At 56.9% G+C, this 27,948-nt stretch overlaps 1 protein-coding gene across 1 annotated transcript; it reads right to left on the bottom strand.

The window, feature by feature from the left end:
- Nucleotides 1–178: 178 nt before the first annotated feature.
- NECAB2 (N-terminal EF-hand calcium binding protein 2) lies at nucleotides 179–27,916 on the bottom strand. The gene is made up of 13 exons (XM_036993742.2): nucleotides 27,667–27,916; nucleotides 25,161–25,185; nucleotides 19,958–20,066; nucleotides 18,009–18,034; nucleotides 17,790–17,887; nucleotides 10,929–11,065; nucleotides 8,321–8,439; nucleotides 8,045–8,124; nucleotides 5,042–5,095; nucleotides 4,321–4,433; nucleotides 1,868–1,945; nucleotides 1,267–1,358; nucleotides 179–709 (listed from the first exon to the last, which is right to left on the bottom strand). Exons 1-13 carry the CDS (start codon nucleotides 27,880–27,882, stop codon nucleotides 681–683), a joined length of 1,176 nt encoding a protein of 391 aa, XP_036849637.2. The 5' UTR covers nucleotides 27,883–27,916; the 3' UTR covers nucleotides 179–680.
- Between the last annotated feature and the right edge of the window lie 32 nt (nucleotides 27,917–27,948).

The raw sequence follows: 27,948 nt of genomic DNA, 5'->3' as shown, positions 1-27,948 counted from the left end.
GGATGTTACAACGGGTGCGAGCTTATTTGTCAAAATACATACCTCAGTTATCTCCATTTTAAAGATAAGAAAACTGAGATTCTGGCTGACTTGCTCCAGGTTCCAGAGCTCATTAGGGGGTCCAGGCCCCATGCACCTTGACAACTTCACCCCACCAGCTGTCATCAACTAGAAAACAGGAACAGACACACACAGCATGCAGCTGTTCCCAGCCAGGTTTATTTGGTGCCTGGCCCGGCAGCAGCTGTTTGCCCGTGGCACAGGCCGAGGCTGGGCCTTACAGGGTCTTGGCTCCTACCAGGGAGAGGAATGTCAACCAGGGCAGTGAGAGGCAGTGGCGAGGAGCGTCCTGCTGAGGCCAGGGCAGGCGGGTGATGGGGGGCTCGTCATGCGTGGACAGTCAGCCGGGGTGGGGGTGGCGAGGAAGAGGTGGAGGGTGGGCTCCAGGAAGCCTCCCATCCCCACTGACCCCTGGCTTCAGCAGGGCCCAGCAGCTCAGACAACAGAGGTGGGGGCTGCCGGGGAGGGGTTCTCCTTCACCTCCAACAGCAGGGAAACACACTCCTATTTGGAAATATATTGAAAAGACAGCCTGTATACCAAAGTTTCTAGAAAAGAGGGGACGTCCTTTATAAGAAGAGGGTTGGGTGGCAGGTTCATCCTCAGGGCCTGGGGGATGGTCAGTCATGGCCCACCGTGCACCAAGCAGCTGGGGAGGAGAGAGACACAGTAAGCAGAGAAGATGGGGCAGCACCGTCCCCACATCCCGTGGAGGCTGCATGGAGGGGCAGGTCCACTCCTTCTCCTGCAGGCCTCTTCTGCTGCTCAGGGCAGGAGGGCAAGGCCTCTCAACAGCAGAGGGTGAGGGCTGGGGGAGGGAGGTGCACAAGGCCCTGGCGGGTCCCACGCCTGTGGAGGTCCTGTCTGTCTGGCTCTGGAGGGCTTGGTGGGGGGAGGGTGGTGGGTGCACGTCCCCGGTATCCTGCCCTTCCGTCTCACTGAGGCTCTGCCCTGTCCTTCCATGTCTGGGGTCGCCTCCCTCTCTGGCCTCTGGGCTCCCTGCCTCTAGACCCTCTGCACACAGGCGCTGGCATTGAGTCCTCACTGTGGGCTCGAGTTACGGCAGCCAAGGGAACTGAACAGGGGGTGTTGCAGGCATGCGCCTTACCTCTCCCTTGCCCACCTCTGCCTGGAGATGGTTGCTTGTCCCGCCGGCGCCAGGGTGGCCCCACTCCCCACACATGCTGTCTAGGCCCTGCCTCCTACCTGGCACCAAGATCCTGGAGAGGGCCTCGGGCTGGCTCAGCGTGTCCACCTTGACGTGCCGGAACGCCCGGCACAGTGGGCTCTGCAGGTGCCTGCGCACAGGGGCACCGGTCAGCTCTGGGGCCGCGCCTCCGGACAGCAGCCTGGGCTGCGGGCGGCTGATCCTGGCTGTGCCCGAGACGGGGGGCTCAGACACCAGCCAGCCAGTTCTGAGGCTGAGCGTGCCGCGTGGAGATGAGAAGGCAGGGCCCCGGGAAGGCTGACGCTGGGGCCCCGGAGGAGCCGCAGGTTTGTGGGGAAGAGCCTGGTTCATGCCTCCTAGTGAGCCTCCCCGGCGAGAGAACTCTCTGCACTTTTACCCCTCAGGGGCGGCCATTTTCAACCAGGGGCAGCCTTGGCCTCAGATCCCAGGGCTGGCCAGGAACCTGCATTCAGGCATGTGGGAGCCCACTGGGACCTGGCTATTCCTCTCCCCTCCCCTTCACGCCACACCCCAGGGGTACCCTAGACAGGTACCCCTGAGAGGCCTGGAAAGGCTGCCAGGGGGCTGGGGCAGCCCTGCCTGCCTGCCACCTGGCGCTGGAGGGCACAGCCTGCTCACCTCTTCCACGCCTCCTCCGTGTCCCAGAACTCATAGACCACGAAGGTGAGGCCGTCCGACAGCCTCACGGCCGCAATGCTGCACAGAGAGGGGCAGCAGAGTCAGCAAACATCCGACCGTGTTCCCCCACCTCTCCCCCTCCAGCCCGGCCCCTGTCCCCAAACGGGCTTGATGCCGCCCGAGGCCACTCGTGATCACTCCTGGTGACACTGCTGCCTGTCTGATCAGGATAACACAGGGCCCCCAGGACCAGCCGCCTGGTCTGATCTGTTAGCGTGCATCCCCACCACCGAGAGCAAGGCTGGACCCCTCAGAGGGACTGATAAATATTGCTTGAATGAATTGACATTTTCAAAGGCTTTACATTCATTTAGAAGACGTTACCTGCCTTGGAAAATAAAAGCATTTTCCTCCTGCCACACTGTTCTGGAGCATTCTCCTGTGATGCTTATGTAATAAGGCCCAGGTCGCTCCTATCTTACCTGGGCGATGGTGGCAGGCCCCTCCCCTCATTTACATAAGACTTAGGCTACCAGGGCTGGGGCAGGAGGCAAGGGCTTCCTCCAGGCACCCCTAATGTTGCCCCGGGCTGGCTTCCCCTGGCTGCTGCTTTTTCACAGGCTCAGCAGAACAGAGCAGGGGCCTGAGCAATCCTCAGGGAGGAGATGCTATTATAGGAGGCATGTGCTGTATAATCACAGGCAATTCCAGGTTTTGCTGAACAGGATGGAAGCAGAGAAACAAGGCCGCTAATGGGATCATTAGTTCATTATACTCCAGACTAAAATTATACATGGAGCTGTGGGCTCGTAAATGGAGAGGGGAATGCGCGGTGAGCGTGCGGGCTGCCCACTAATCAGGCAGAACCCACGGCCCTTCACCAGACGTGGGGGGTGCTGCTCCTGGGCCCCTTTTGACAAAGGTCATCAGAGCAATTCGGTTCACCTAAGCATAGTTGTTACAGCAAGATGCAAGCCATGATGCTGAGCGCGTTTGCTCAGCTGATGATACACTGATTGGTTTTGGTGGGAAGACACGAGCAGGCAGGCTTGGGGTACAAGCGAGGACAGTCACTCAACAAACAGGCCTGGAGCCCTACCCGGTCCTGGGCCCTCCTCCTTCCACGGTCTCTCCTGTGGGGAGCATGCCACTGCCAGCCCACCCTCTGTCCCCTCAGACACCAGCACCTCAAGCTGCACGTGCACGCTGATGCACCTCTGCCCTTCTCCTGCCTGCTCTGGCCCCGCGTACAGCACCTGGGCTCTTCATTTCTGAGCCGAGGAACCTCTGATCCTGCCTCGCCTCCCCTCTGCATGACCCCCCATCCCAGCCACTGGCTCTGAGCAGACCGCTGTGGGCCCTGGGCACACCAGGGCCCGGCTGCCTCTCCGGCTGGCCGCAGGGCCTCTCCCTGGCTGCCTGCCGTCCCCACCCAGCCCTTCTCCACACAAGGAGCCTGACCAGTGCCCCCCTGCTGCTTGAGCAGCTCTGACGCTTGGATCGTGCAAGATCCGCAGGGCAGGTGAGAGCCGGTCCTGCTGCGGCCCCAGGTCTTCTCCCAGGGTCACCACTGGGCCACACCAGCTGCTCGCGTTTTCTACCAGCACAGCACCCTCACTACCACCCCAGGCGGATCCCCCTCCCAGACTGCCCTTCCCCAGATTCCGTGGGTGGGTCAGTCTGCTCATCGCTCAGGCCTCAGGGCACACAGGACCCTGCTCCTGGCCTCACATGCCCGGCACTGTCAGCACCCTACTTGCCTTTCTGTCCCTCTGCCCCCTAGAACATCCAGCACGAGCAGCAACCTGAGTCCGGCTGTGCCCTGGGGCCTGGCCCACGACAGACCCCCAGAAGCAGGGTGCGGCCACATGGGCTCTCGGGGTGGAAGAAGCAAACCGGAGAGGGAAGGAATCAAGGGGGGTACAGAGGCTCAGCTGCATGTGTTGGGCACTGATGGGTGGGCCTGCAGAGGGGAGGGCCGGTGGTGGGTGCCAGCAGCCCTCTCGGACTGCTGCTACCAAGTGTGAGGGCTGTTGTCTTTTGTGCACCACTCATTCGTGGCCACGGCTGCCCCACTCAGCTTCAAGGACTGGCACAAGGCTCAGCAGCACGCACCCGGGTGAGAGGCTGCAGGGGCAGCCCACTTGGAGCACTGCCTGTGCACACGCCCTGGCCCAGGGCCCTCGTGCTCTTTCTTCCAGTTTCACCTGCTTCAGCCCCAACGAGTGGGCCCTGTTCAGGTCCCCCTTTACAGACAAGCACGCTGTGGTCAGGGAGGTGCAGTCACCCCGTGCCTACACAGCGGGGAAGGCCCCAGCTGGGACTTGAACCAGCAGCTCTTCCAACCACTCACTGTGTGCCCCCCTGGGCTCTGGTTTGTCCTCACGGATGCAGCCTGTGCTCCCAGCCCGCCTGTGATGCCGCCCTCAGGGCCCCGCCCTTGGCTCACTCACTGGAAGCAGTTCCCGGCTCCAGCGGTGCCCCGCAGGTACTGCCGCAGAGAGTCCACAAACTCGCTCAGCTGCTCAGGGCTCACGGCCATCTCCTGCCGGACCAGCTGCAGGTGCTGCGGGGCCACAGGGTGAGTGAGCGTGGGTGCCCGTGGGCTGGGCGGCCTGCGCCCTGGGCTGCTTGCCAGGCCTCTCCCCGCAGGGCCCACCCAGCCCTCTGGGCACAGCCCAAGACCCAGCCTCCCTTCAGAGAGGCCAGGACAATTGGGTCAAAATAAAACCAGAAAAACCCCAAATGCACACACACGTCTCATTCTTACACATGAAAACTGGCTAACAAAGGGCCCAGAACTTAAGAGGCCAAGTGCAGGAAGTAGCCCCACAAATGCTGAAGAGCTCCATGGATGGGGGCAGCTGCCTGTGAGGTGTCCCGGGCCGAGACAACAGAATCGGCGACCAGCCAGATCCGTGTCTGAGCGAATCAATGTTTTGATGTCCCTGTCCTGCTGGTCACTGCTCCAGGCCAAACTGCTTTTGATCAAGGCTCTGGAGCCTCAAAGGACGCTCCTGGGAGGGGCAGGTGGCCAGGTGCTGCATCTCCCCTCACGGTGTCCCAGGCTGGGCTGGCGGGGACATGGAGCCCCCGCACCTGACTCCTGACTCAGGCAGGGATGGGGCCACAGAATAGGGGTTGGAAGGGGTGCCTCCAGGCCACGAGCCTCACCATGTTGGTGCCTTCCTCATCCGAGAGGCGCTGCTGCAGGTCAAACCAGAGGGTCTGAAACAATAAAGCACAAAGAGATGCTGGAGACAGGCCACCTCTGTCAGGGAGGCCTCCAGGACCACCACAATAACTCCAGAGTCCCCAGGTTGGTGGAAACCCCCTGGCTGAACAGGGCTCAGTCCACCCTCCATATATAGGGCTGGCTCAGCAGGGTCCTGGGAAGCCAGGCTGGGAGACTGAGCACAGGAAGTGGCAGACATCCCTTCTGACCTTGGCACCTGGGAGCACAGGGAGCCCCAGAGGCCAGCCGGATCTACTGCATCGGGCACAGAGGGGGCTCTCTTTTGCTGAGGGCAGGGGTATCAGGAGAGGTAACAATGGGGACTCAGTCCTAAACCCAGGGCACTGCTTCTTGCCACAGCTGGTGGTAACAGCCCTGAGATTCCCCATCAACTTATGAGTGAGTCACCCCCGGTTATAACCCCTGGTGCCTCATTCATGAATCTAATGGTCTGGATGGGGTGGTCTGTTCTCACTGGCCTTCCACAGGCCCTGGTCTGGATGTCTGACAAATTCATCTTCCATAACTTTCCAGACTGTCTGAGGCAGGTGCTGCCCCACTGTAATTAAGATCCAGAAAAGTAGGAACCCCATGCACGCTGTTCACAGCCATATGTTGGTGTCTAGAATAGTATCCAGCACCTGACGGATACTCAGTGGTCACCATTTCATAGCTGAGAACCCCAAGGCCCCAAAGGCCACAATAGCTGGTCAAGGGTCGGAGCCTGTGTTTGAACTTAGGTCTCTCTCCTCCCGACCCACTGAATCAAAGTCTTTTTCCTTTAACTTGGCACCCCAATAAAGCCCGCCCTGCCCATCCTCGTGAGGACAGCTTGTGTCTCTGGTACAGCTGCACACCCAGGTCTCTCTCACACAAGCACCTGCGTGAGGCTCGTTGGCTGGTTGGTAAGAGTGGCAAGCGGGTGTGGCACCGCCCTGAAATGCTTAATAACGTTTGAACAAGGCTCCCTGCACGCTCATTTTGCACATACCCAAAATGGGCCCCGTAAACTCTACAGCCAGTCCCGGAGGGGGTCCTGACTTCCCATGGGCAGGCGGCGCGGACAGGCTTTATAGGTGAAGGTGTGCCTGGCAGGGGCGAGTCTGTTTCCATCATTTTACAACCATGTGGGTTGGTTCCTAGAGGGCAAAGCCTGCAGCTGGTTCCCTCGGCTCCTCCAGACGGCGGGACCACCGAGAGGGAGGTGGGGGGAGACTAGGGGGCACCCACGTCTGCCCCGCCCTCGCCCACCCTCGCGGGAGAGCCCCCTCCGTCGGCCCCGCAGAGCCTGCGGGCTCAGGTGGGCGTGCGGGGGGCGGGGCCCGGAGTCGGCCCCAGGTTGGCCCTCGCAGCCTGGACCAATCAGAGGACGCCCAGGTGCTCTGCGCCGGTTTCCAGCCAGCTGGTTGTTAAGGCGACTGGGGCGCTAAAAATAAGCTTCAAAGAGCCTCCCTCTGGAGGCGCGCAGAGTTGTTATGACAACCGGGCCTCGGGGGACCGCCGAGCCTGCCTACCGCTCCCGCAGCCGCGGGCTTTAGGTGGGGGAGATGCCCCCTCGGCCGCAGCCCTGCAGGTGGGGTCGCCGCCTTCCCCGACTCCCCACCACGTCTCCGCTTCAGTCTCCCTCTGCGTGGGGAGACCCGCCCCCTGCCCCCAGGAATCCCTCAGAACCCCCAAACCCATGAAAGTACTAACTTTTTGCCCTTTTGCAAAAGATGTAAAAAATTCATTAAAGCAGGAAAAATGTAAAATCTCCCCAATCCACGGCTTTGAGATGCCTGCTGTCGTGGTGTAGGCAGGTATGCGGTATGGCGTGGGGGTATGGGTGTGGTAACAGAAGGTCTACTAATAATTGCTACTATAAAATGCTAACCACACAGCAGGCTCTGTGGTAAGCTATTAGGACGTCTTTTTAATCCTCACAACTCCGCAAAGGGTATCATTCTAGTTATTTTCTCATTAGAGGAGGAATCCGGGGCACGGAGAGGGTAAGTCACTAGCCCAAGGTCACACAGCTGTGAAGCAGTTCAGCTAGGGTTCCACAGGCCGTTTGAAACCAGGGCCCACTGGTAAACCTTAGGGCAACATGTTATCTTCCTTCCTACAAATGGCCGTTGTCACAGGCTGAACTGCCCTCTCCAAATGCCTATGCTGAAGATCCAACCCCCAGCGCCTCAGAGTGTGACTGTATTTGGGGACAGGGCCTTTGAAGAGGCGATTCAGTAAAAATGAGCTGATAAGGATCCTGGCCCATGTGACTGGTGTCCTCATAGGAAGACATCAGGACGCAGACACACACAGGGACGACCTTGCCAAGATGGAAAGACAGCCCTCTACAAGCCCGGAGGGAGGCCTCAGAGAGACGGCCCCGTCAACACCCTGGCCTCAGACTTCTAGCCTTGGACAGGAGGGTGCGTGTGCCAAGGGCCCTTCCGCTGTGCAGTCGCGGCAGCCCTGAGCAGCTGAGAGTCATTTGGTGAGTACCCACCGAGTCACAAGACGTTCTCTGAAAACACAATGCTTCGCAGGCAATGCCATTGTCTATCACTGCCTGCGGACATGCCACAGCGAATTAAAAGTGTTCAACTGTTGACCACTCAGGTTGTTTCTGCCTTCTCCCTGGGCGTCACTGTCCCTCACTACCACGCTGAGTCCTGGCGCTGCCTGCCCAGGCCAGCCCCGCCTTAGAGCAAAGCGTCCTTGAAGCTGTGTCCCTTTGCCACCTGTGACCCTGCCACTATCTGCTCCTTGAGCTGCTCCTCCTGGCTGCCTGCCCACCACTCCAGCCTTTCCCCTTCTGCCCTGGTACCTCTCCTCGGGCCTGTATGATGGACACACCCCTTCCCAGGGCTCCTGACCTCCCTCCTGAACTCCCCACCTGACTCTGCACTCCCGGGGGCTCCAGGAGGGATGGGGTAGACGCTGGGGTGCAGCAGGCTCACCTTGTTCTCCAGCCGTCCTATCAGCTCTGCCAACCGGCTGATCTGGGCTTCCAGGCCCTCAGTCTTGGGGTCCGTGGTGACTGGGAAAAAGGAAGGGTTACTGATGGTGGGCAGGGCCAGCCCGGGCAGAGTGAGCCGCCAGCTTCCCCAGGGGAGGGACCTGCCTCAGCCCTGCCAGTCCCGCTTGGAGACCGAGGCCCCATCTGGGCCGCTGTCAGAACTCCTGTGAGGGCCCCCAGCCCCTGCTCCCCTCCCCGGGCCACTGCTGTATCTCACCAGAGAGAAGGCTCTTCCCTTGTTCCGTGGCCACGGGCTTGTGGCTGGGGGCATAGGGGGAAGTGGGGCTTCCATACCAGGTCTCCACTGCACCGTGGCTGGGTTTACTGTGGTTCTGCCTGTGGTTTGAGTGGGGGGAACACACAGTAAGAGACGTGCAGGGCCTGGACCACTCTTAGCTCTGACAAACATTAAGCCCTGACTGTGGGCTGAAATGTGCACGGCTAATTCTCTGGAGCCCCAGCCCTGTGAACCGGGCATCTCGGCCTTTGTTTTAGAGGAAAATACAAGACCTCCGGGCAGGTGAGTTGGCCATGACCCCACAGCTAGCAGGGCAGAGTCGGGATCTGAGGGCTCTCAGCGGCGTTCTAGGGCTCCACGTCCTGGGCCCTGTTCCTGGAGGTCCAGTTCCAGTGCTGGGGCGATGCTGAGCCAGGCCCCTACCCCACTCCATGGTTCCCTGCCTCACTAGGAGCCGATTTCATGTTTGCTGCCCCCTGGGGTAGGGGGCCTGGGTTTGTATCAGCTAGACAACCCCCCTTTCCAAAATTGGGAGCCCTAAGACACAGCTGAGAGTGGGCTTATAACAGGACAGAGAATCTGTGATGCTGGATGCAGCTGGGCCTGTGTCCTGTCCTCGTAACCCCGCATGCGCACTGACGGGCACACGCGCAAAGCCCCTGGAACGCCCCAATAGGCACACGCTCAAAGCCCCTGGCACCCCCCATGGGCACATGCGGTTCCAAGTGCTGTGCCTGGAACAACAGTAGGGACCCAGCCAGTGCTTGGTCAGTGCCTGAATCCCCCGCGCAGAGATGCCAGAAGATCACCAGACACATGTGTCCACATAAAACACGCGTACACTCCTGTCCCCAGCCTCCTCCGCCTTCGGGTGTCACTGCCTCAGTGTTCTGCGGCTTGTCTCCCTCGTACCTCAAAGCTCAGCAAACCTCTCACCCGCGCAGAGGGGCAAACCCAACTTCCCAGCCGGGGGGAAAGCTTGGCAGAGTCTGTGAGGTGTCAATCCTGGCGGCTCTGCAACCCAGTGGCAACTTAAATGTGGCCCTCAGACCACGGACAGGGGCAGCTGGCATCTCCTAGGGACAGTGGGGTTTGAACTAGGGTCTTGGGCCTGGAATGGGGCATCCCCAGGGCTGGGAAATAGGATGGCGTGAGGGGACTTGCAGCTGCAAGCCAAAATAGCTGAAATTTGGGTGGTTCAGGGAGGAAATGTGTGTGGAACAGTTGCGTCTCCCCACGAGGACCTGCCACTCCCACCAGCAACATCCCCAAGTCAAGTCCCAACATAACAGCTGGCAGGTGGAATGCTGACCCGTGACGGAGCTGGCAAAGCACAGGAAATCAGCTACAATAGTGCTCCGTCTTATCTGTTCTACGGCAGGATAAAAACAGCAGGTTTTTAATCAAGATAGATATCCCTCGGTTTTTCGTTGTTGTTGTTAGAGTCAGCTTCCAGAACTGTGGCTGCTAACTCTGGGGACCCTCAGAATCACAAGACTGACCACAGACGCAGAGTTCTGGACTCAGTTCCCAGAGATTCTAACCCTGCAGGCCCAGAGATCTGCATTTTATATTTCCCAGGTGATTTGGCCTCAGGTGCTCAGAGCAAACACGTTTTGGGAACAGTGGCATCAAACGCGATTGGGACCAGCACCTCACCAACCCAAACACATGCTCAAATCCCTGCTCCACGGCGACCGACACAGCAGCCTGGCCACGCCGCCAGGCACAGGAGCTCCGGGCTCAGGAATGCTTGGGCCCCACCGCCTGACTTTTGCTCCCTTCTGTCTGCACGTCCCTGTTTCCCCTTTATGCCATGCACACGCACATCGGCTGTTCTAGAAAGAAGAGGCAAAAAGGAGTTCATCTCAACTTGGGACAGCAAATGCGAGGGCTCATGGTCCCCAGGCTGACACCACCAGGCCAGGAGGAGACCCGCTCCTCTCCAGGCGCCAGGCTCACCTCTCGACTCAGCACCCCCACCAAAGAGAGGGGACCCCACATGCTTTTCCATGCTTCAAGGACACACAAGGAAGGCCTTAAATAACACTAAACAACCCTGAGGAAAATCACTGCATTCCAGTGCTTCTGAGAAAGACATGACTTGGCACTACCCTGTCCTCGATGCCCCTCTGCAATCTCCCAGCCTCTCTTTGTAACAAATAAGGAGCAGGCCTCCAGAGTCCAGGTGCTTACCTTTACAGTTACTTCATTTACGGCATGCGATAACTGTTTTCCAGTGTTGGTAACCAAGTATCATTTCCTGTATTTAGTTCCAGTTTTCAAAAGTGAGTCAAACAACAGACTAATGTGAGTGGTATAGGCACGTGGCAAAACTGATTATGGTCTAGGAAACACATGCATACCAGGATCCTTCTAAGCACATACTGTCTCATTCAATCCTCTCAGTCACCAAGGAGGTAGGGATATAATTATCCTCATTTTACAGCTGGGGAAAGGGAGGCACAGAGAGGTGCAGCAGCTTGCCCAAGATCACCCAGCTCCCAACTACACAGTGGCCCCACCAGGGAACAGGTTGGTGCGAGCACATACTCCCACAGGACCTTGCCAGGTCTCTTCGACGCACCGGATCTGGCTGGTCTGCTCTTCAATAGCCTCCACTGCACTCTCCACGGAGCTCAGCAGCGACTGGATCTGGTTGGCCGTCTCCTTCAGGAGGAACCGTGTCACAAACTGGTCCACGCTGCTCCCACCCTCATACACCTGTGGAGGGAAGGAAGGAGCAGAGGGCAGAGGGCTCAGCGCTCGGGGGGACACCTGGGGTTGGTGTGTCTGCCCTGCAGGAGGAAGTGGGGACCTTCCCCTGGCGTCTCAGAGGCTGTAGAGCTCCTACATCAAGGCAGGGGCTGGGGATTCAGCACCAAGGTGAGCCCTTCACCGTTTATTAGCCCTGACCTCTACGGCCATAAGAGGAGTCACTGGGGCATCTATTTTCAAGGCTGTACTGACGAGCAAAGGACACAATGTATATAAAATGCTCAGCACATTGCCTGTCCCATAGCAAATTTTTAATGGACAGTCGCTGCTGGATGAAGATATAATAATGGAGCTGGTGGTGATGGTGATGGATCTGAAGGTGATGAAAATGACCAGTGGTGGTGTTGCCATGGACAAAGTATTTGGGGAGAAGAATGCACAACCTCCTCTCCCTCCTTCCTCCTCCGAGGAGTCTTTGGGCCTCTGGGCCTCCATGTAGCTACTTAGAGAAATGATAGAATAGTCAAAAACAGCTGGAGAGGTTAAATTGGCTCCCCAAAGAAAGCACCTGAGGCCTAGTGCTCAGAGGGGAGGGGCCTGGGCAGGCGGAGAGGGAGGGGGACTGGAGTGAAGAGCGCTTTCCAGGAAGTTTGCTCTGCAGTGTGAGACAGAATTTCCCCTTCGGTCAGGAGTCCGCAGCAGACCTCTGTCGCGGTCTCTGGACCCCCCGGAGTTCCCTTTGGCTTCAAAAGCCTTTCCCATGGAGGGAAGAGGCTCTGCCTCACCGGCGCCACTCAAGGACGAGACTGACAAAAATGCTGCTGGTCCGCCAGGCTCTGCGCTGCTCTCCTGGCCTCCTCCGCCAAGACCCCACCCTCCTGCACCACCTGCTCCGGCACCTTAGAATCCTGCCCCGTCCCTGGCAGGGCGAGGGAAAATGGGGCTCTCGGGGAAAGCAAATTAAACCACGCATCACCCTGACTGGGAATTAATCAGCAATAATTGCACAAGGGAAACACAACTGGAGATAGAGAGACTTAGAAATGGAGGCAGGGGTGGGTGGGTAGCAGGGGACAGGGGTGAAGTGTGGGGAGAGGCTGAAAGCAGAGGCCCACAGACAAGAAGATGGGTGGATGCACTGCAGACAGGCCTGTGGGAGTGTGCAGCTTAATGCACCGCAGCGATCGATTAGCCTCCTAGCAGAGAGCGTAGACCACACACCCTCCAGTGATCGGTGGGCTCTGGGCAAATGAACGGCCAAAACTGAACAAGAAGCTGTAATGTGGCAAGAAATTTAAACACAAAGAGAAAGCCTTGCTAAAAGCCATCAGGCAGAAAAGTGAGCTGACCTGTGTTAAAAGCACCCAGATCACAGACCAGCAGGCAGGGGTTAATAAGTGTGACTGGGTAGCTGAGTTCCAAAAAGATAAGTTATTATTAAAGGAGTAAAAAGGCAGCTTTTACAGATTTCTCCTCCACCACAATTGAGGCCTCAGCCCAGAGACCATCTCCATGGATTCCAGAGGGAAAGGACCAGATTTAGGAATTTTGTATCACATGGACAAATGACTTGTTTGCAGGATAATAGGGAGATATTGAGAAATCTGCAAATCTCTGCAATTTTACCAGATGAGCAGTTTTCCTTCAAGGAATGTCTAGGAATTTCTTCTAAATTATGTAGTGTTGAATCAGAGAAAGAATTCTTGAACAGAGAAGTGAAAAGAAGTGACAGTGATCACTCAAATACAAATTAAGGTTATGGAGGTCAGGAAATAAAAACATTAGCACTAATAGTTTAATTTTAATCACACTGGATTAAGTCAACAGAGTGTGAAAATATGGGGAAAAAATAAATAGCTGAAAATGTCAAAAATTCCTTCAATTCCATAAAAGGGATTAGGAATGGGAAGTGGCCTATTAGCTAGGCATAAAAATAGGATTAAGAATGTTAATGTGTGTCTTAGATGTCACTGGAATGTTGACCTTTGAAATATATTCACTACTATAAACAAAGAAGACCATCAAAAGGTACAGTGTCCAAGAGACAAAGGAGGCATAAGAAACAGAAGCATGAAAGATTAGGATGCCAGTCAGGCCAGACAGAGCATCAATAAAGAAAAGCAGCCTCTATTCCCCATGTAAGACACAGTGTCAGATCTGATTGAATGAGATCCAATTCGAGGCCCATCTACAGCAAGGAACAGCCCCAAAGTACAGAAAGAAATTTGTGCAAAGATTCTGCAACCAACTTTGATCAAATGAACAGGACAAGTTGCAATATCACTACAGGGTCGAATTTAAATGAGAAAGCATTACACAAAAAGAGTAGGAATATAATGACGGAGGGCAAATGCGTAACAAGGACAGGGCATTATTGAGTCTTTATGCAATGGGAAAGCATATTGCTATCCTCGTGGCTATGGGGATGTAGATGGATAAACCGCTTTATAAAGCAATTTTGCTTAATATCTAGAGCCTTGCACAGCTCATATTCCTTGACCCAGTAATTCTCCACTTTTGATAATCTACCCTTAAGAAATAATGCAAAATATGCACAAATATTTATGTCTCAAGGTGTCACAATTATTCATAACAGCAAAAAACTGGAAATAATCTAATATGCACAACAGCAGAAGAATAGTCAGAAACTTAAATAAGAATACTTAAGATAATGCTTCTGAGCAGTTTTAATGACCTGGGAAAAGTGTTAAAATATTATGTGGAAAAAGCAGAAAATAAATTTTGTACACAGAATGATACTAAGTGTATTAAACAAATAAACATGGAAGAAAAGGCTCAAAGGTTATAAACTAAAATGTTAACAGTGGTTATGGATAGTCGGAATCAGAAGTGACTTGAAAGCTTTTAAATATTTTTCTGTACTTCCTAAATTTTGCATATTGCCCCTTTATATAATAAAAATATTACAACAAAAGTCTATATGTATCAAACAACATGACTAAACATATAGGAAGGGAAAACATTAAAAATATAGATTAAATGGCAAAACACAATTTAATGTGAGAAATTAGCTCATCATTGTCCTGTAGGACAGATAAATCAGACAATAATAGGAATGTAAAGGGCATTGCCAGGAATGTGTGAAAGTCTTTAAAATGAGCAAAGAAAGATTACTGGGTTTCTTGTCTAGTACATCCTCTGGATTAACTAAGTCTTTTCTTGTTTTGGAGCTACTTCTAAAACTCTGTTAAATGTATAAAATTTATCACAATGCAAATAATTCCCATACACAAAAATGCATATGAATTTTGTCTGGTAGAATGCAACTGATTGTTGCTCTGTGGACAGTGGCCCATTTTGCATATATACACAACTTCATTACAGAATTCCCGGTTGCTTAGATATATGATGTGCATTCCTTGAGTTTTCCTTTGAGCCAGCTGAAGCATCTCACTGGTTCTCACATGAGTTAATGAGTTAAATAAAATCTTTGACATGTGTGCATTTTATGTTTGTACAAAAGACACAATTTCACCTATTTCTAATGTCTTCTGACAGCATATATTCCATAACAAAGAAAGGATGGTAGTTATTTTCAAATTTTATATCCACATCATCTCAAGCATCTGTGAGATAATTACAAGATAATCAAACACTTAAATAATGAAGAAATCTCAACACATTAGAAAAGTGGAGTGGAAACCTTACCAGTTACTTGGTTTTCCCTTAATACAGCGAAATAAGAAATGAGTGAGGCTGTAACAGATTATTAGAGAACATTGAGAGAGAAAATGATACACATTGAAATCTAAGGTTGCAGTGAAAATATCATACAAAGGGAAATGTTTAAAATTTCAAATTGTATTATCAAAAAAGCGTGAGCATTCCATTCCACCTTTGAAAAGGGATAGTACTGTCAACAAACCTAAGAAAACAGGAAGAAGGAAATAATGATAAAAGAATATAGTAGAAAACCTATCATGAAATTTAAAGAAACATGTTAAGGACTGGTTATCAGAAACAATGAATTAAAGTGCAACAATGCTGTCAAATAGAATTCTTAAAATGTAGCAAATAGGACAAAAATTAAAACCCAAGCTTCAGCAGCAGATGTTTTATTGAATTTAATCTGCATTAAGTTCCTGTTTTGTGTCAATGTTTTAGATTAAAACAAAATCATAAGAACTTACTATGAGTAATTGATCGTGAGACTCAACATCTCCACAGCAGTTTTGTTTAAAACGGTATTAAAATGCACATGAAAAGTTAAAAACTTTACTAGAAGTAAGCTTGACCTTAAAATAACTAATAAAATAACACCCCTCCCTGTTTAGTATCTTGACCTAAGCCAGCCTTATGGATAAATTATATTTTGGAATAGAAAAATAATTCTATGTTAGAGAAGCTGATTCATACACAGAAAATATTCAAACCACCTACGATTCACTTCCAAACTAACATCCCATCTCAATTCCTGATAGAGAAACACTCAGTGAGAATTCAGCAGTGTGATAAAAGAATAATGTGCCAATTAGGGTTTGTCCCAGGAAGCTAAGGATCATTCAACAGGAGAGAATCTAATAATAGAATTCACCCCATCAATGGCTTAAGAAAAATCATACAATCAAAAGGCATTTGAAAAAAATTCACTACCACCTCCTAAGACAAAATTTAACAAAGGGAATGCAAAAACACTTTTTTTTTAAACAAGCTGAAGAGGATTCTAAAATAAGACCGGTTATTAATATTGTACTTAGTGGAGAAAGGCTAGAGATGCACTTGAAAATTAGGAGTAAAACAAGAACGCCTGAGACAGCAGCAGTACAGGGTTTAGAATTTGGGGAAGATGGAAGGGGACCCAACAGAGAAATAAGAGAAACGCGCATCAGAGAGGGAGAAGATGGCTAAACTAGCGAACAGCCTGCTATGACTGCGCAGCAGCAAGAGCGAAGGAGTCAGAGGAAAGCAGCGATGGAAGAGAAGCATTTGAAATTATCAATGACCTGCATCTCTACAGTCAAAAATCAGAAAACATGCAAGAAATGCCAGTCACTGCGGCATTTTTAGCCTTGCTGCTAAAAACGCACACGGAGCATCGCACACGCTCAGTATCTGAGAGCAACATCTCCAGACTGGTCTGAGTTGGACAGGCAGACACTGAAATCCTGTCCTGGATGGAAAATGAGGTCGCATCTCAGAAGAATTCTCACCACAGACCAAGAAGCAAGTGCACGTTATTAATGCCCCGAGACAACACTGCCGGAAGTGGCCCTGTTCAAATATGGGGAAACCGAGGCTCAGGGAGGTGGTTTCAGTTGCGGCCACCCGTTGGGTGTGGAACAGGGCTGACACCCTGGTCTATGCAAGGCTTCTGGGTCTGGGGTCTTCCACACTCCCTTCTGAGGTGCTTGCCCGCCTTATGTTTTCAGAATGTCAAACAACAGTATCTACGAGGACGAACAGCAAGACCCAAAACAGCGTGGCCGCAGGACAGAGGGGAGTGCAGATCGCCGGAGACTCCGGACTAGGCCGGCTATTTGTGCACGTAGGGGAAGAAAGGCGTTCTCTGACACACGGCAGAGCAGGAACCGAGCAGCATTGGAAATAGACACACAGGATGGATCTTTGGGCACACAACAGGGGCCTACTGATAAAGACTACGAGTTGCCTTTGCTCTGTGCCAGGCCCTATGCTAAGCAGCCTAGAGACTTACTCCACTCAGTCCTCGTAAGGACTCTATAGGGTGAATGCTCCCATTCCACAGATGGAGACACTGAGGTGCAGAAAGTGAAGTGACTGGCTTGGAGTCCTTCCACCAGGTCTGGCTGACTTGGTCAGCTAAGCTCCTGACCCCAGCCAGCAGATGGAGCTGGCCTTTTCTGAGTTCTCACAGCCCAAGGTCATGGGTAGGCTGCAAGCCCTGGGCATCTGTGAGTCCCTCCCTGCATGGCCCGCTCCCAGCTCCTCCCTGCGTGCCTGGGTCAGTGTGTCCAAGCAGCTGCCCTCACGCCTGGCAGACCCTCCAGTCACCCCTGGCCACCATGCAGTGGGGGGTCACCCTTCTGTGCCTGTTTCCATGGCTGTGAAGTGGGAGGAATGGTAGCAGCTCCCCAGAGGGTGGCTGTGAGGACCACACTGAGGTCCTCGGGAAATTGACGGTGCCTCTGCTCTGTGCATGCAGAGACGGAACACAGTCCGCCTGCCCCTCCAGGCGCGCCTGGCCCCCTCTCCCTGCCTTATAGCAAAGGTGCTGACGGGCCTGCTCTCTAGGGCATGGCAGGGTCTCTGCGCTCAGGCTCCTGCGGCCTGGCTCATGCCTCCTGGCTTGGACGTGGCATTCTCATACGAGAGCCCATCAGATTGCTCTGCCAAGTTCAGCTGCACGAACTCACGCCAGCCTCTCATCCCATCCCCGGACTCCACTGTAGACGGGTGCTGCCAGGTACGATGCCCGTCCAACGACCCTGGAGAGCTTGCAGTGGCTGCTGCTCCTTTTCTAGAACTCATCCCAGGACCACACCCGATTCAGCGAGAGGGTCTCATGCTCCAAACCAGACACTGGCTGGACAGGGCCATTCACCAGGCCACCCACTCACTCCACAGTTTATCTCAGCTCCTTCTTGGAGCCCAAAGCCCACCCCAGAGCCAGTGCCACCCAACCCTTGTTATCACAAACCTGGGCACCCTTGGGTGAGGGTGCCCTGGAAACAATCTGGAACCAAATCAGCACTCAGGCGCTGGCCCCCCAGGGCCCCCCATGCCTGCTGACCTTCTTGGTGTAGCCCATGGCCTTCAGGACAGAGTGATTCAAGGTCTCCAGTGAGGCCAAGACGTCCTCATAGTCCCCCATGTGGTCCACAAAGTAATCTGGGGAAGGGAAGACAAGGTCAGGGGTCACGGGAGGACTGTGCCCCTCCTACGAATCCCACCTCTCCCAGTTCCATGCCCCCCACACCCCACCTTGGTTCCTGCACAGCTGGGCACTTACCACACAGCTCCTTGGTGTCCACGTGGCTGCAGAGAGATAATAGGGAAACTGAGGCAGGCCTGGCCTGTCCCCTCTGCCCCCCACCCTCCTTCTGCAGCAGGCTCAGCCCCGCTCGGCTGGTGAAATGCCTGCCATGCCTTCTCTGTCCTACGTCCACTTCATGGATGAGGCGGCAGCAGGTGAATGATGGCCCTCAAAAGACCCCAGCAGGGACCCATGTCCATATGTCTGTCCCACCCCCTCTCCCAAAGTCTGCTGACTACATCATGAGCATAAGGGACCACGGACAAGGGGCAGGAAGGGCCAGAGAGACTGCGATGGGTCATCAACAAAGCTGTCCGTTGACACGCAGCCCCCCAGGCGTCCGCGCCTGCTGGGTCCTAGGCAGCCCTTCTTGTTCTCGCCAGGGGTCCCGCATCCCCATCCCTCCAGGGGAGAAGTCCTGTCCTTCCTCGGATTGAGCATGAGGAGGCCCCCACGCTGGAGGGGCACGTGGCAGCCTCAGGCCAGAGGCGGCAGAGGGGCTGGGGCTTCACGGAGGCAGCGGGCGTCGGTGCAGGCTCTGACCCCCTTGCCGGAGCTGGCCCCATGCCCTCGCTGGGAGAGGAGGAGGTGGGCCTGGACGTTCAGGACGCTTCTGGGAAAAGGCCCTGGGTTCAGAAGCTGTGCATGGGGGTTCCCCCATTTCTCTCTGCATGTTAAAAGCCCTGCCGAGAGGTCGCCTGTTTAATTGTGCTTAAACTAGCGTGTCATCAGTCTTTCTGATCCATGTGAACCATGGCCAGAAAGCCTCCGAGCATCCCAAGGAGCGGAAGCTTACAGCTCACCCTGGGGCGCGGAGGGAGGAGCCCCAGAGACCTTCGGGGTTGGGCCCCTGTGCTGGCGAGTTCCGGCCCGCGCACTGAGGTCAGACTCTCCAGCCAGGACCGCCGCCCCCAGTGCTGTCCCAAGAAAGGCCCCGCGGGAAGGACGGCACCCCTAGGCGCCTGCCTTGCCCTTTCAGATCTCCCCAGGGGGCTGCAGGGACCGCTCAGAAACTGCCCTCTGGCTCCAGAAACAAAGCCCTTGGCCGGAGTCTGCAGCAGGAAGCTGTTTCTTTCAAGTGGCCGCCCCCAACAAGGACACCACTCCACCCACCCCCCTCTGGTCCCCAGGCCGCTGCGGTCCCCCCGTGCTCCCCCTGGTCCAGGCCTCCGCCATGCCTTCAGATCCTTGGGATGCGCCTGGCCATAGCGCCTCGTCCAGGCCGCCTCTAGCCTGTCTTGGGGGCCCCGAGCAGTCCCTGTGAGCTCCGGGCCTCATCGGCTGAGTGGGCCTGAGGAGGGTGACCGCGGTGGGGGTGAGGGGGCCTGGCCTCCTCCCGCTCGGGGTGAGGGAGGAAACGGCGAGGTGGGGGGGGCTGGGGCTCAGTGAGCAGAGCGCACACTTTGCACTGGACTTACAGATGGGCTGGGGCCAGAGTTTTGGTTGATTTCTGGGGTGCAGGGTAGGTCACGGTTGGGTTGGAGAAAAGGCTTGTTAGGCACCGAGACAGGAGCAGTACTGAGGTCAGAGTTGGGCTTAGTATTTGGTCAGTTTGGCTTCTGATGGGATCCAGTGAGGGTCAAGGGCACAGGGTCATTTCGGGACTGGGAATAAGCACAAGGGGTCCGAACTGGGCTGCGCTAGTGGAAGGCGACCCATCACCAACTCCCCTTCCCCTCATCCTCGTACATCTGTGAGGTCCAGGGTCTGTCCCTGCTCAGCCACGTGGCTCAGGACAGAGCAACCTGCCCGCGTCCCGATCACCCAGCCAGCGGGGCCAAAGAGAGCTGACTTTGGGATTTGCGTGACTGGGAATTTTCAGGCCGCCTGCTGCTCCAGGGGGCCAGAAATGGGGACTGGCTGCTGGGTGGGGACAGGCTGCCTCCGGCGCAGACCCCGGCCGCCCCACCCGGGGCCGGGCTCACTTGGTGTTGTCCGAGTCAATCGTGTGAAAGAGATCCTCCAGTTCTTTCTCGTCGAGGACACCGTCTGCAAAGAAGAGCTGGAACTCCTCCAGGGACAGCTTCCCATCATCTGCAAGGCAGGGAGGGAAGGGAAAGAGCAGCTGGTGTCCAACAGGCGGGACACCCCCAATCCAGGCACTCCCCAGATGAGTGGAGAGCTCCAGACGTACTTCCAGCCCGCCCAGGAAATTCCCAAACTCCACTCCCAGAGAACCACTGACCAGTCCAGCTAATCCCAAACCTACAGGCCACCTCCCATTTGCAGACAGTCCCCCAGGCCAATGGGCACAACAAGCCGCCCTCACCTGATCCACCGGCCCCCCCAGCTCAGGTGGCCACACCTGTGAGATGCGGGGCCGAAGCGGGGCAGTCTGATGACCACCCTCTCTCGCCTCCAGATGCCCAGATAATCTCCACACGCTTAGATCCTCCCGGGCCCCAGCACCCAGGCCCTGACTCTGGGGAGGCGAAATGACCTCTCTCCACTCTGCTCCACCCACACGGCAAACTCCTTGGTCTGACGCGCAACAGCTGCCACCAGCTGGCACAGAGTTCTCACCATGCCACGGAGGCAGCATGAAGACTTAAACACCAAGGGAAGGAGGTGCCAGACCTGGCCTGGGCCCGGCACTGCCTGGCCCTCCTCTGGGCTGAGGGGCTGTGGTTCTGGGATGGGAGGAGCCCCTGTAGGTGATGCAGGCCACCTGCCCCTGCCCTGGGCCCTCCTCTGGGCTGGGGGCTGTGGTTCTGGGATGGGAGGAGCCCCTGTAGGTGATGCAGGCCACCTGCCCCTGCCCTGGACCCTCCTCTGAGAGGGGGGAGGCTCCCAGCAGAGCACCAGGGGCCCCAGGGAGCAGGCCCCAGGCTTGCACCCTCAGCTCCTCCCACCTGGGCACATCTCCTTAGCAAACTCCTGAAAGCTGAGCTGCCCTCCCACCCTGCCCCCCTCCTCCTTAAAGGAGCTGGGTCTGTGGGAGGCAGTGGAGGTCAGGGGGAAGGGAGAGCCTTTACAGCTCTGGGCCCCTCCAGCACATCCCCTTCCATTCCTTCCAGCCAATCAGAGCCCCCATGAGCCACAGGGCATCTTTGTGTAGATCAGGAGATGCCCCTTCCTGGTTGGGATGGGGGATGGGGTTGTAGTCCAGTGTCAGGATACATGGGGTGGGAGTGGAGTGCAGGATGGATCTGAGGCCCTCAATTCTCTTGTGCAGGGCCCAACCCGCCCAACCCCACAGGGCAGACCTACTTGGGCTCAGAGCAGAAGTCATTCTTACATGAAGGCTCTGGAGTGTCTATCTCTGCCCCCAGCAGCTCTGCAGGGACACGCTCAGGAGAGGGAGGTCCTCCCCCTGTGCCACGGCCCCCTCCACCTGTCTTCCCTCTGGTGCCATAATAAAGTGTCAGGGTCAGGGGTGGGAAGAGAGAGAATGTGAACAGGTGTGTGAAGGGGCAGTGGAGGGTCTGGGGACAGGTGCGAGTGTGCTTCCTACATCCCAGAGGGAGAACAAACCCCTCACTTTCAAAAACACAAGCCCTTCCAAAAGTAAAAACAAAGGACTTCCCACCCATGTGCGCACACGAGACCCTGAACCGACCGCGAAGGCACAGGGTCCCGCCGTGAACCGCGTGAGCTCTAAGTGGCGGCTCTTCGTTTTCTGTGATCCCCGAGGGTTCCGGGCTTCCTGTGGCAGGACGGTGATAAAACCGGGGCAGCTGTGCAGGATCGCGGCTGACACATGAGGCTCTTTCCCACGTTCACGCATTCAGGCCTCACAAACACCCCCATTTTAGAGACAGTAAACCAGGGCTCAGGGCGGTTAACAGACTTTCCCAGGTCCCACAGCTGGAGCTCAAAGCCAGGCCCTCGGGCTCCTGAGCCCATACTCTCAACCCAGTCAGGGGCAGGGTCTTGTGGAGAGACCCCCAGGCACAGGGCTACAGGGAAATGCCGAGGCTCAGTCTGAACTCAGGGGCAGCATTCTGTGGTCGATTAGCCATGCCTGCCACGGGCACAGGGCGCGGAGTGGGGGCAGGCTGCCTCCCTGCCTCCATCTCCTGCCTGCCCAGGCACCTCTGTCCAGTCCGCTCTCAGGAGAACAGGCAGGAAGAGGCCTGCTGGCCTCCTGCGCACAAAGCCTTCTCGGCTGACATTTACCTTGCCTGTCCCGCCACAGCCCTAATGAGCCTGAATCATCTTAATGAGGGAAGCAACACTCCAATTAGACGAGTGGGCCTGGCACCTCTACTTCCGGCAAGGACCCCCCCCACCCAAACAGGCTGTTTGCAGGTGTTTTCTCTAATTAGCGTGAGCTTGGCCTCTGTCGCAGTGACCTTTTAAATGCCAGGAATTGGCTAGTGTCTGCATCCCTGCAGAGCAACGCAGGCTGGAGCTCATCCCTCCCGTGGCTGCCAGGGTCACCCTTCCAGGCGCACAGCCCAGGCTGCCAGGCAGCCCCTCACTCTCAGCTCCCCTCGCAAGCCATGCCTGCCCTCCTCCTCCACGGAGAAGTCTGTCCTGGGAGCCAGCAGGACAGGCCGGCGCTGAGCCCGTGCTCCATCACCCCGAAGACTTATCCCACGCGCCCACGCTCCCATCTCCCAGGCCCAGGCATCTCGCTGTGCAGACACCTGGGGCAGGGTCAGCATCGGCCTGCGCTGAACAGCGGTGTGCACGTGGGGAGTGCAGCTGTCTCTGCTTGGGTTCACGCCCGCACTCATCCGTCCGTACCTGCTCACGCCACCCCTGCCCACACAATGTGTTCAAACTCTGCTAGGCTGGGCCAGGACTGGCCTACACCACGCCCCGGCAGAGGGCCTGCAGCGGTGTTGGCCGCTCCGAGCCTTGCTTTCGTCATCGTCCCAGGCAGCTGATGCTTTTTACCCCAGTAGGCGCAAAGATAGACCCAAAGGAGCTCTGCTGGTCTTGGAGCCTAACAGATGCTCAGTGGTCGCCAGCAGCCTCCGCCAGATGGTAAAGCACAGCGGGGTGGGATTCACACACCTACTGCCCAACAGCCCCTGTTCAAGGCGTTCAGGGCTCCAGCTGGCATTGCCTGGGGCTTTCTGGTTCCTCACAGCGGGCCAAGCCTGGAGCTCCACTTTCTGCCTCATGACAGCCCTCTGAGGTGGGGACCAGCATGGTTATCTCCACTCACAGATGGGGAAACAGAGGCCCTAAGAGTGTGGTGACTGACCTGTGGTCACACAGCTGGTCTAAGCGGCTGAGCCAGGCTTGAACCCAGGCAGTCCCTGTGACGGAGGAGGGATCCTGCCTGCCCACAGGCCTGGGAAGCTCCCCAGAACCGGCATCACCTGCCCACACAGCCCTGGTGACAACCCCCATGGGGCTCTGGGTGGCTGGAAGATGGGAGGCCTGCAGGAGGTGTGGCCTGGCCCCATGGGGGCCAGTGAAGGCCAGGGTCCCCACAGCCAGGCTCAGGGGGTGGGATGGCCTCTGATGGGAACAAGCCCTGAGGATGAAACCCCATCTGCACTGAAGGAGGCCAGGGCGCCACCACCCACCCACACATGCACGTGCACACGCATACTTGGGATGGACGGCAACAGTCAGGAGGCACGGCCATTCACACCCACGCTCCCTGGAGCACGCGTGCAGCCCGGGGACGCAGACTCTCATCAAGGAATAAATCCACTGCCTGTAAACCTGCAGGTGTTTACTGAGGACCTACTGTGTGCTGGGGACAGACCCAATTGCCAACCTCACAATCAGCTGGGGAACCTGGCCAGCACAGGGTGATGACCACATATTCCCAGGCAGCCACATGCTGAAGATGCTAGAGGGGCCAGGGTCAGGGAGCACAGCCCCCGGTCCTCTCTGGTCCTTAAGGCAGTTCAGGCCACGATGCCACGACCAGTGCCCCACGTCCCTCTCCCTCCTCCTGGCTCCACGTGGGCTTGCTGCCAACCCTTCATCCCAAGAGGCCCAGGAGGGGCCACTGTCACACCCAGGAAATGGGTCAAGAGATGGGGACCCCTGGACACTGACTTTCAGCCCAGGCCTCTGTACTCTTCCTGTCCCCCAAAGACTCATGTCCTACCCCTCAACACAGGAGGGACAGTAACTCCCAGCGGGGGGCAGGGGTGCTGAGCACCCAGATCGGCACTGCCATTGTGAATGCCAACCTGTGCAGCAGAGGCCCCGTGGGGCCAGATGCTCTGGGGGACCAGGGCAGGGGCCATCCGGGTTGTCTGTGGCCCACTCCTTCCCCAGCAGGACCTCGATACTCATCATTTTTCTCAATGAAGGAGCAAATAAACACTGAGCACTGCTCGACTCTCTTAAAAAGTCCGCCACCCACATCTCCCCGCGTTGCCCCAACAGCCCAGGGAAGCAAGCAGACAGGCCACCGCCCCCCTTCACAGGGGAAACAGGCCTGGAGAGGGACTGAACCTTCCTTAAAGTCCACGGAGAGTTGCTTCAGGCCCAAGAATAATGATTAAGAGATTGATACATGCGTGAGATTAACAGCCTGTTGCCCCTGTGAGGCTCAGGTGGGCCTGGGGAAACTTTGCCCCCCTCCAGCCCCTGCCCTTCCCCATGCAGCCTGGGCCCTCTGTGAGTCAGACGTGCAGTGTCATGAATTTGTTGGCAAGAACATGTGCTGCTGGTGGGGTAAAGTGCTGGGGGTCTGCAGCACAGCCTTGACTCCCTTTATGCAGCTGGGTGATATTGGGCAAGTCACTGAACCTCTCTGGGCCACTGCTGAGTTGATAGAACAGGGCACCAGCCCTGACTGCATCTGGTCGCTGGGAGGAGCAGTGTGCCAGGGCTGTGAAGGGCCTACAGTAAGGCTGGGGGCTCCCTTACGCATGGTCTCTGGGGCCCCACCTGGGCTGCTCTGAATCATCCTGGCTGCACAGGGGCTAAAAACCTTAGCATGCACCAGCTTCTCCACGTCACAGGCATCAAGTCATGGAACCCTCATGGCATCCCCACTATGTAGGAACCGTGGGAGTCCCACTACACATGGGGAAACTGAGGCACAGAGCAGGGCCAAGATCTGGCCTTCTGACTTCAGAGTCCTACACTTTAACCCTTAGGTTCAAAGTTGTCCACATCCCTAACCCTGACCTCTTTCCTAGAAGCATCAGGAGAGAAAGGACCAGGTCCTCATTCAGGGGACAGCCTGGGAGGGAAACTCACCATTTTTGTCCGCACGGCGGAAAATCTGCAGAGAAGAGATGTAGAGTCAGCCTGGGCCCTTGCGCAGCTTCTGAGCATACTGAGGTCCCGGGCCTCCCCAGGTGGGCCTGGGGGCCTGAGCCCCCTCTCCCTTCCCAGGAAGGAGACCCCGGTGGAGACCCAGGGGCAGGGGAGGGGTGTTTCAGGCAGAGGCCGTCCCAGCCACCCACGAGGAAGCAGCCGCCTACCATCCCTCTGTGCCGCCAGCCTGCCCATGGCCACGTGACAGACACATATACACACACACACACACACACACACACACACTCACACCCATCCACGTGCTCGTGCATGTCCTTCCAGAGCCACCGGTCCACGGGGCCTTATCCACTGTCATATGCCAGCGGCACACTCAGAGTCTGTGTCCAGTGGACACAGCCACACTCCGTACACCACCGCACCTGCCCCTGCACTCCTCGGGAGCCCCGGTTTTCTCCAGGGAGACTGGGTTAAGTCTGATGGAGGTGTCTGCTGCGGGCCCCTTGGGGCCTGGTGAGCGGGCCCACTCAGGGAGGGCTATATCTTCTGGGTGGGGAAGCAGGCCGCCAGGAGCTCAGAAAACCAGCGGCAGAGGCAAGGCTCTGGCTGCACTGGTGGGGGTGGAGGAGGGGATGCAGGGAGAGGCCGCCCACCCTATCCCCCAGGCTGAGCTGAGACCAGGTAACTCCTGGCATTTTGGGGACCAGGTAAGCCATGCTGCTGGAAGAAGGAGGGGAGGCTTCACCTGCTCTGACCATCACCCCTTTGGCCCTGTGCCAGGGACAGATGCTCCTCCCACCTCACCCCTCCAAGCAATGGGGCAGGCATCTGTTCCCGGGCACCTGGGCCACTGCAAATGCACGGCAGCTGAGAAAGGGCTTCTCAAGACATCACCCCCTCCCTTAGCTGAACCCTGAGTCCAGGGTATGGGGTAGGAGCCCCTGAGGCTGGGCAGAAAGGGGAGCAGTTATCAGAACACCTCAGGCCATGAAGCTTGGGCCTGGGTGCCCCACATCCACGCTCCTGACTGCCCCGTTTCTGGAGGCTGGGGTCCCACCCTCAGGGGCTTGCATTGGGCATGAGTGTTAAACAAGTAACGACAAGACCATGCTGGGGCTCCTGGAGTCTAGGGGAGTCTACACGAGCCCCCAACTCTTGTTCATCACCCCATTTCCCACATCAGGAAGTGGAGGCTCTGAGCCACACGAGGGGGGCTCCAGAGCCCCTCCTGTACTGTTAGGGAGAATCAGGGGGTCCGCCTGGGGCTTCCATGCGGGGGTGGGCTTAGGTCTATGGATCCCACAGCCCAGGAAACCTGCTGGGGTCCTGATACAGAGTCCAGCTGTGCAGGTGCGTCTGTGCGTGCACTAAGGCCACAGCATGCACAGCATAGCACGGCATCCCCTTCACAGCCCAGCCCCCTCCGCCCAGAGCCACCTATGGGTTCCCAGAGAGAGGAGAGGAAGGGGGCAGGAAACCCACGCTTCCCACACAGAGAGTGCAGCAGGCACACACCCGTGTGCACACACCACACACACCCCTCCCTCCCAGAAACCCGGGATGCATATGTGGGGCACCTCCATTCCCCACCACCACCACATAGGACCCTTCTGGGACATGCACATCCCACCCTGAGCTGTCATTGGGGGAACCCTGGGAGGAAGCCCCTCAGCCGACTCCCAGAATTCGGCAGGGGAACCCCCGACCCCAGCCCTCCATGCATGCAATCTCCCTCCCATCCCCGGGGGTGGACCTCCCAGAGCTGGTGGTTTGGGTCCCAGTGGGGAAGGGAATGGAGGACAGACGGGGCTCAGAATGGGGTGGGAGTGGTTGGGGGGCCCATAGGGGTCCCGGCTCAGGGCGGATGGGGGTAGTTCCAGATCTACTGAGAAGAGGGAACAGAGGTGCGGAGAGGGCTACACTTTCAAAGATATGGTGGGTGGGGCAAAAGGGTCTTCGGGGAGGAGAATACAAGGGCTCAGGGTCTGTAGCCAGGAGGAGAAAGGTGGCTGGGAGTTCAGAGGCTCTGGGGCGGAGAGGAGGGGGGCTGGAGGCAGCGAGGGCTCCTGTCCCGGAAGGGTAAGGGAGGGGGCGAGGTGCAGGGCTAGGGAAAGATGAGGGTTTGGCCAGGACAAAAGTAGGGGGGCAGTCCTGGGGGTAGGCGCTGCAGGGTCCTGGCTCCGAGAAGGTGGGGGATCCCGAGAAGTGGAGAGGGGAGTGGGCGGAGGGGGGAAATCTTTCTGGTCTAGGGACAAAACTGCACCGGGATGGACATCAGCTGGGACCGGGAGGGACTGGGGGCGAGCGTCCTGGGACGCAGAGGGGCTGGGGGCCGGCTCTGCTGCGGGCCGCCCGGGGAGGCGGCGGGGGACAGAACGGGGGTCTCCTGCTCAGGCTGGGTGTGGGGGTGTCCCGGCAGGGACCGAGGAGGATGGCGTCGGGGGCGTCCTGTGGGGAAGGGGCTGGGTCTCCAGCCGCGCGTACTCACGTCCAGGATGACAGCGGTGCCCCCGCGCGGCGAGGCGGGGCCCCGGCCGGGGCTGGGGTCCGCGGCGGGGACTTCGGGGACCAGCGGCGCCCGGGGCTCGCCCATCCTGGCGCCCACCCAGCGCAGAAGCCCGCCCAGCGCCCGGCCCTGCGGCGGCGGCTCCCGGAGCAGCCTGTGCGCGCCGGCCCTGCACAGGCGCGCCGCCCGCTCACACATCGCGCCGCGCCCGCCGCCGCCGCCCGGAAGCCCGCCGACCCCCGCCCGGCCCGCGGCCCGCCCCCG

The sequence above is a fragment of the Manis javanica genome, chromosome 17 (genome assembly GCF_040802235.1).
Source record: "Manis javanica isolate MJ-LG chromosome 17, MJ_LKY, whole genome shotgun sequence".
Taxonomy (NCBI): Eukaryota; Metazoa; Chordata; class Mammalia; order Pholidota; family Manidae; genus Manis; species Manis javanica.
This window is presented reverse-complemented; position numbering and strand designations above follow the sequence as displayed.

Coding starts and splice junctions, on each gene's coding strand:
- NECAB2 (XM_036993742.2), bottom strand. CDS start 27,882: ATGTGTGAGCGGGCGGCGCGCCTGTGCAGGGCCGGCGCGCACAGGCTG. Junction 17,888..18,008: donor GGACACCAAGGAGCTGTGTG/GTAAGTGCCCAG, acceptor TCCCTTCCCCAG/ATTACTTTGTGGACCACATG. Junction 8,125..8,320: donor AGGGAAGAGCCTTCTCTCTG/GTGAGATACAGC, acceptor CCTTTTTCCCAG/TCACCACGGACCCCAAGACT.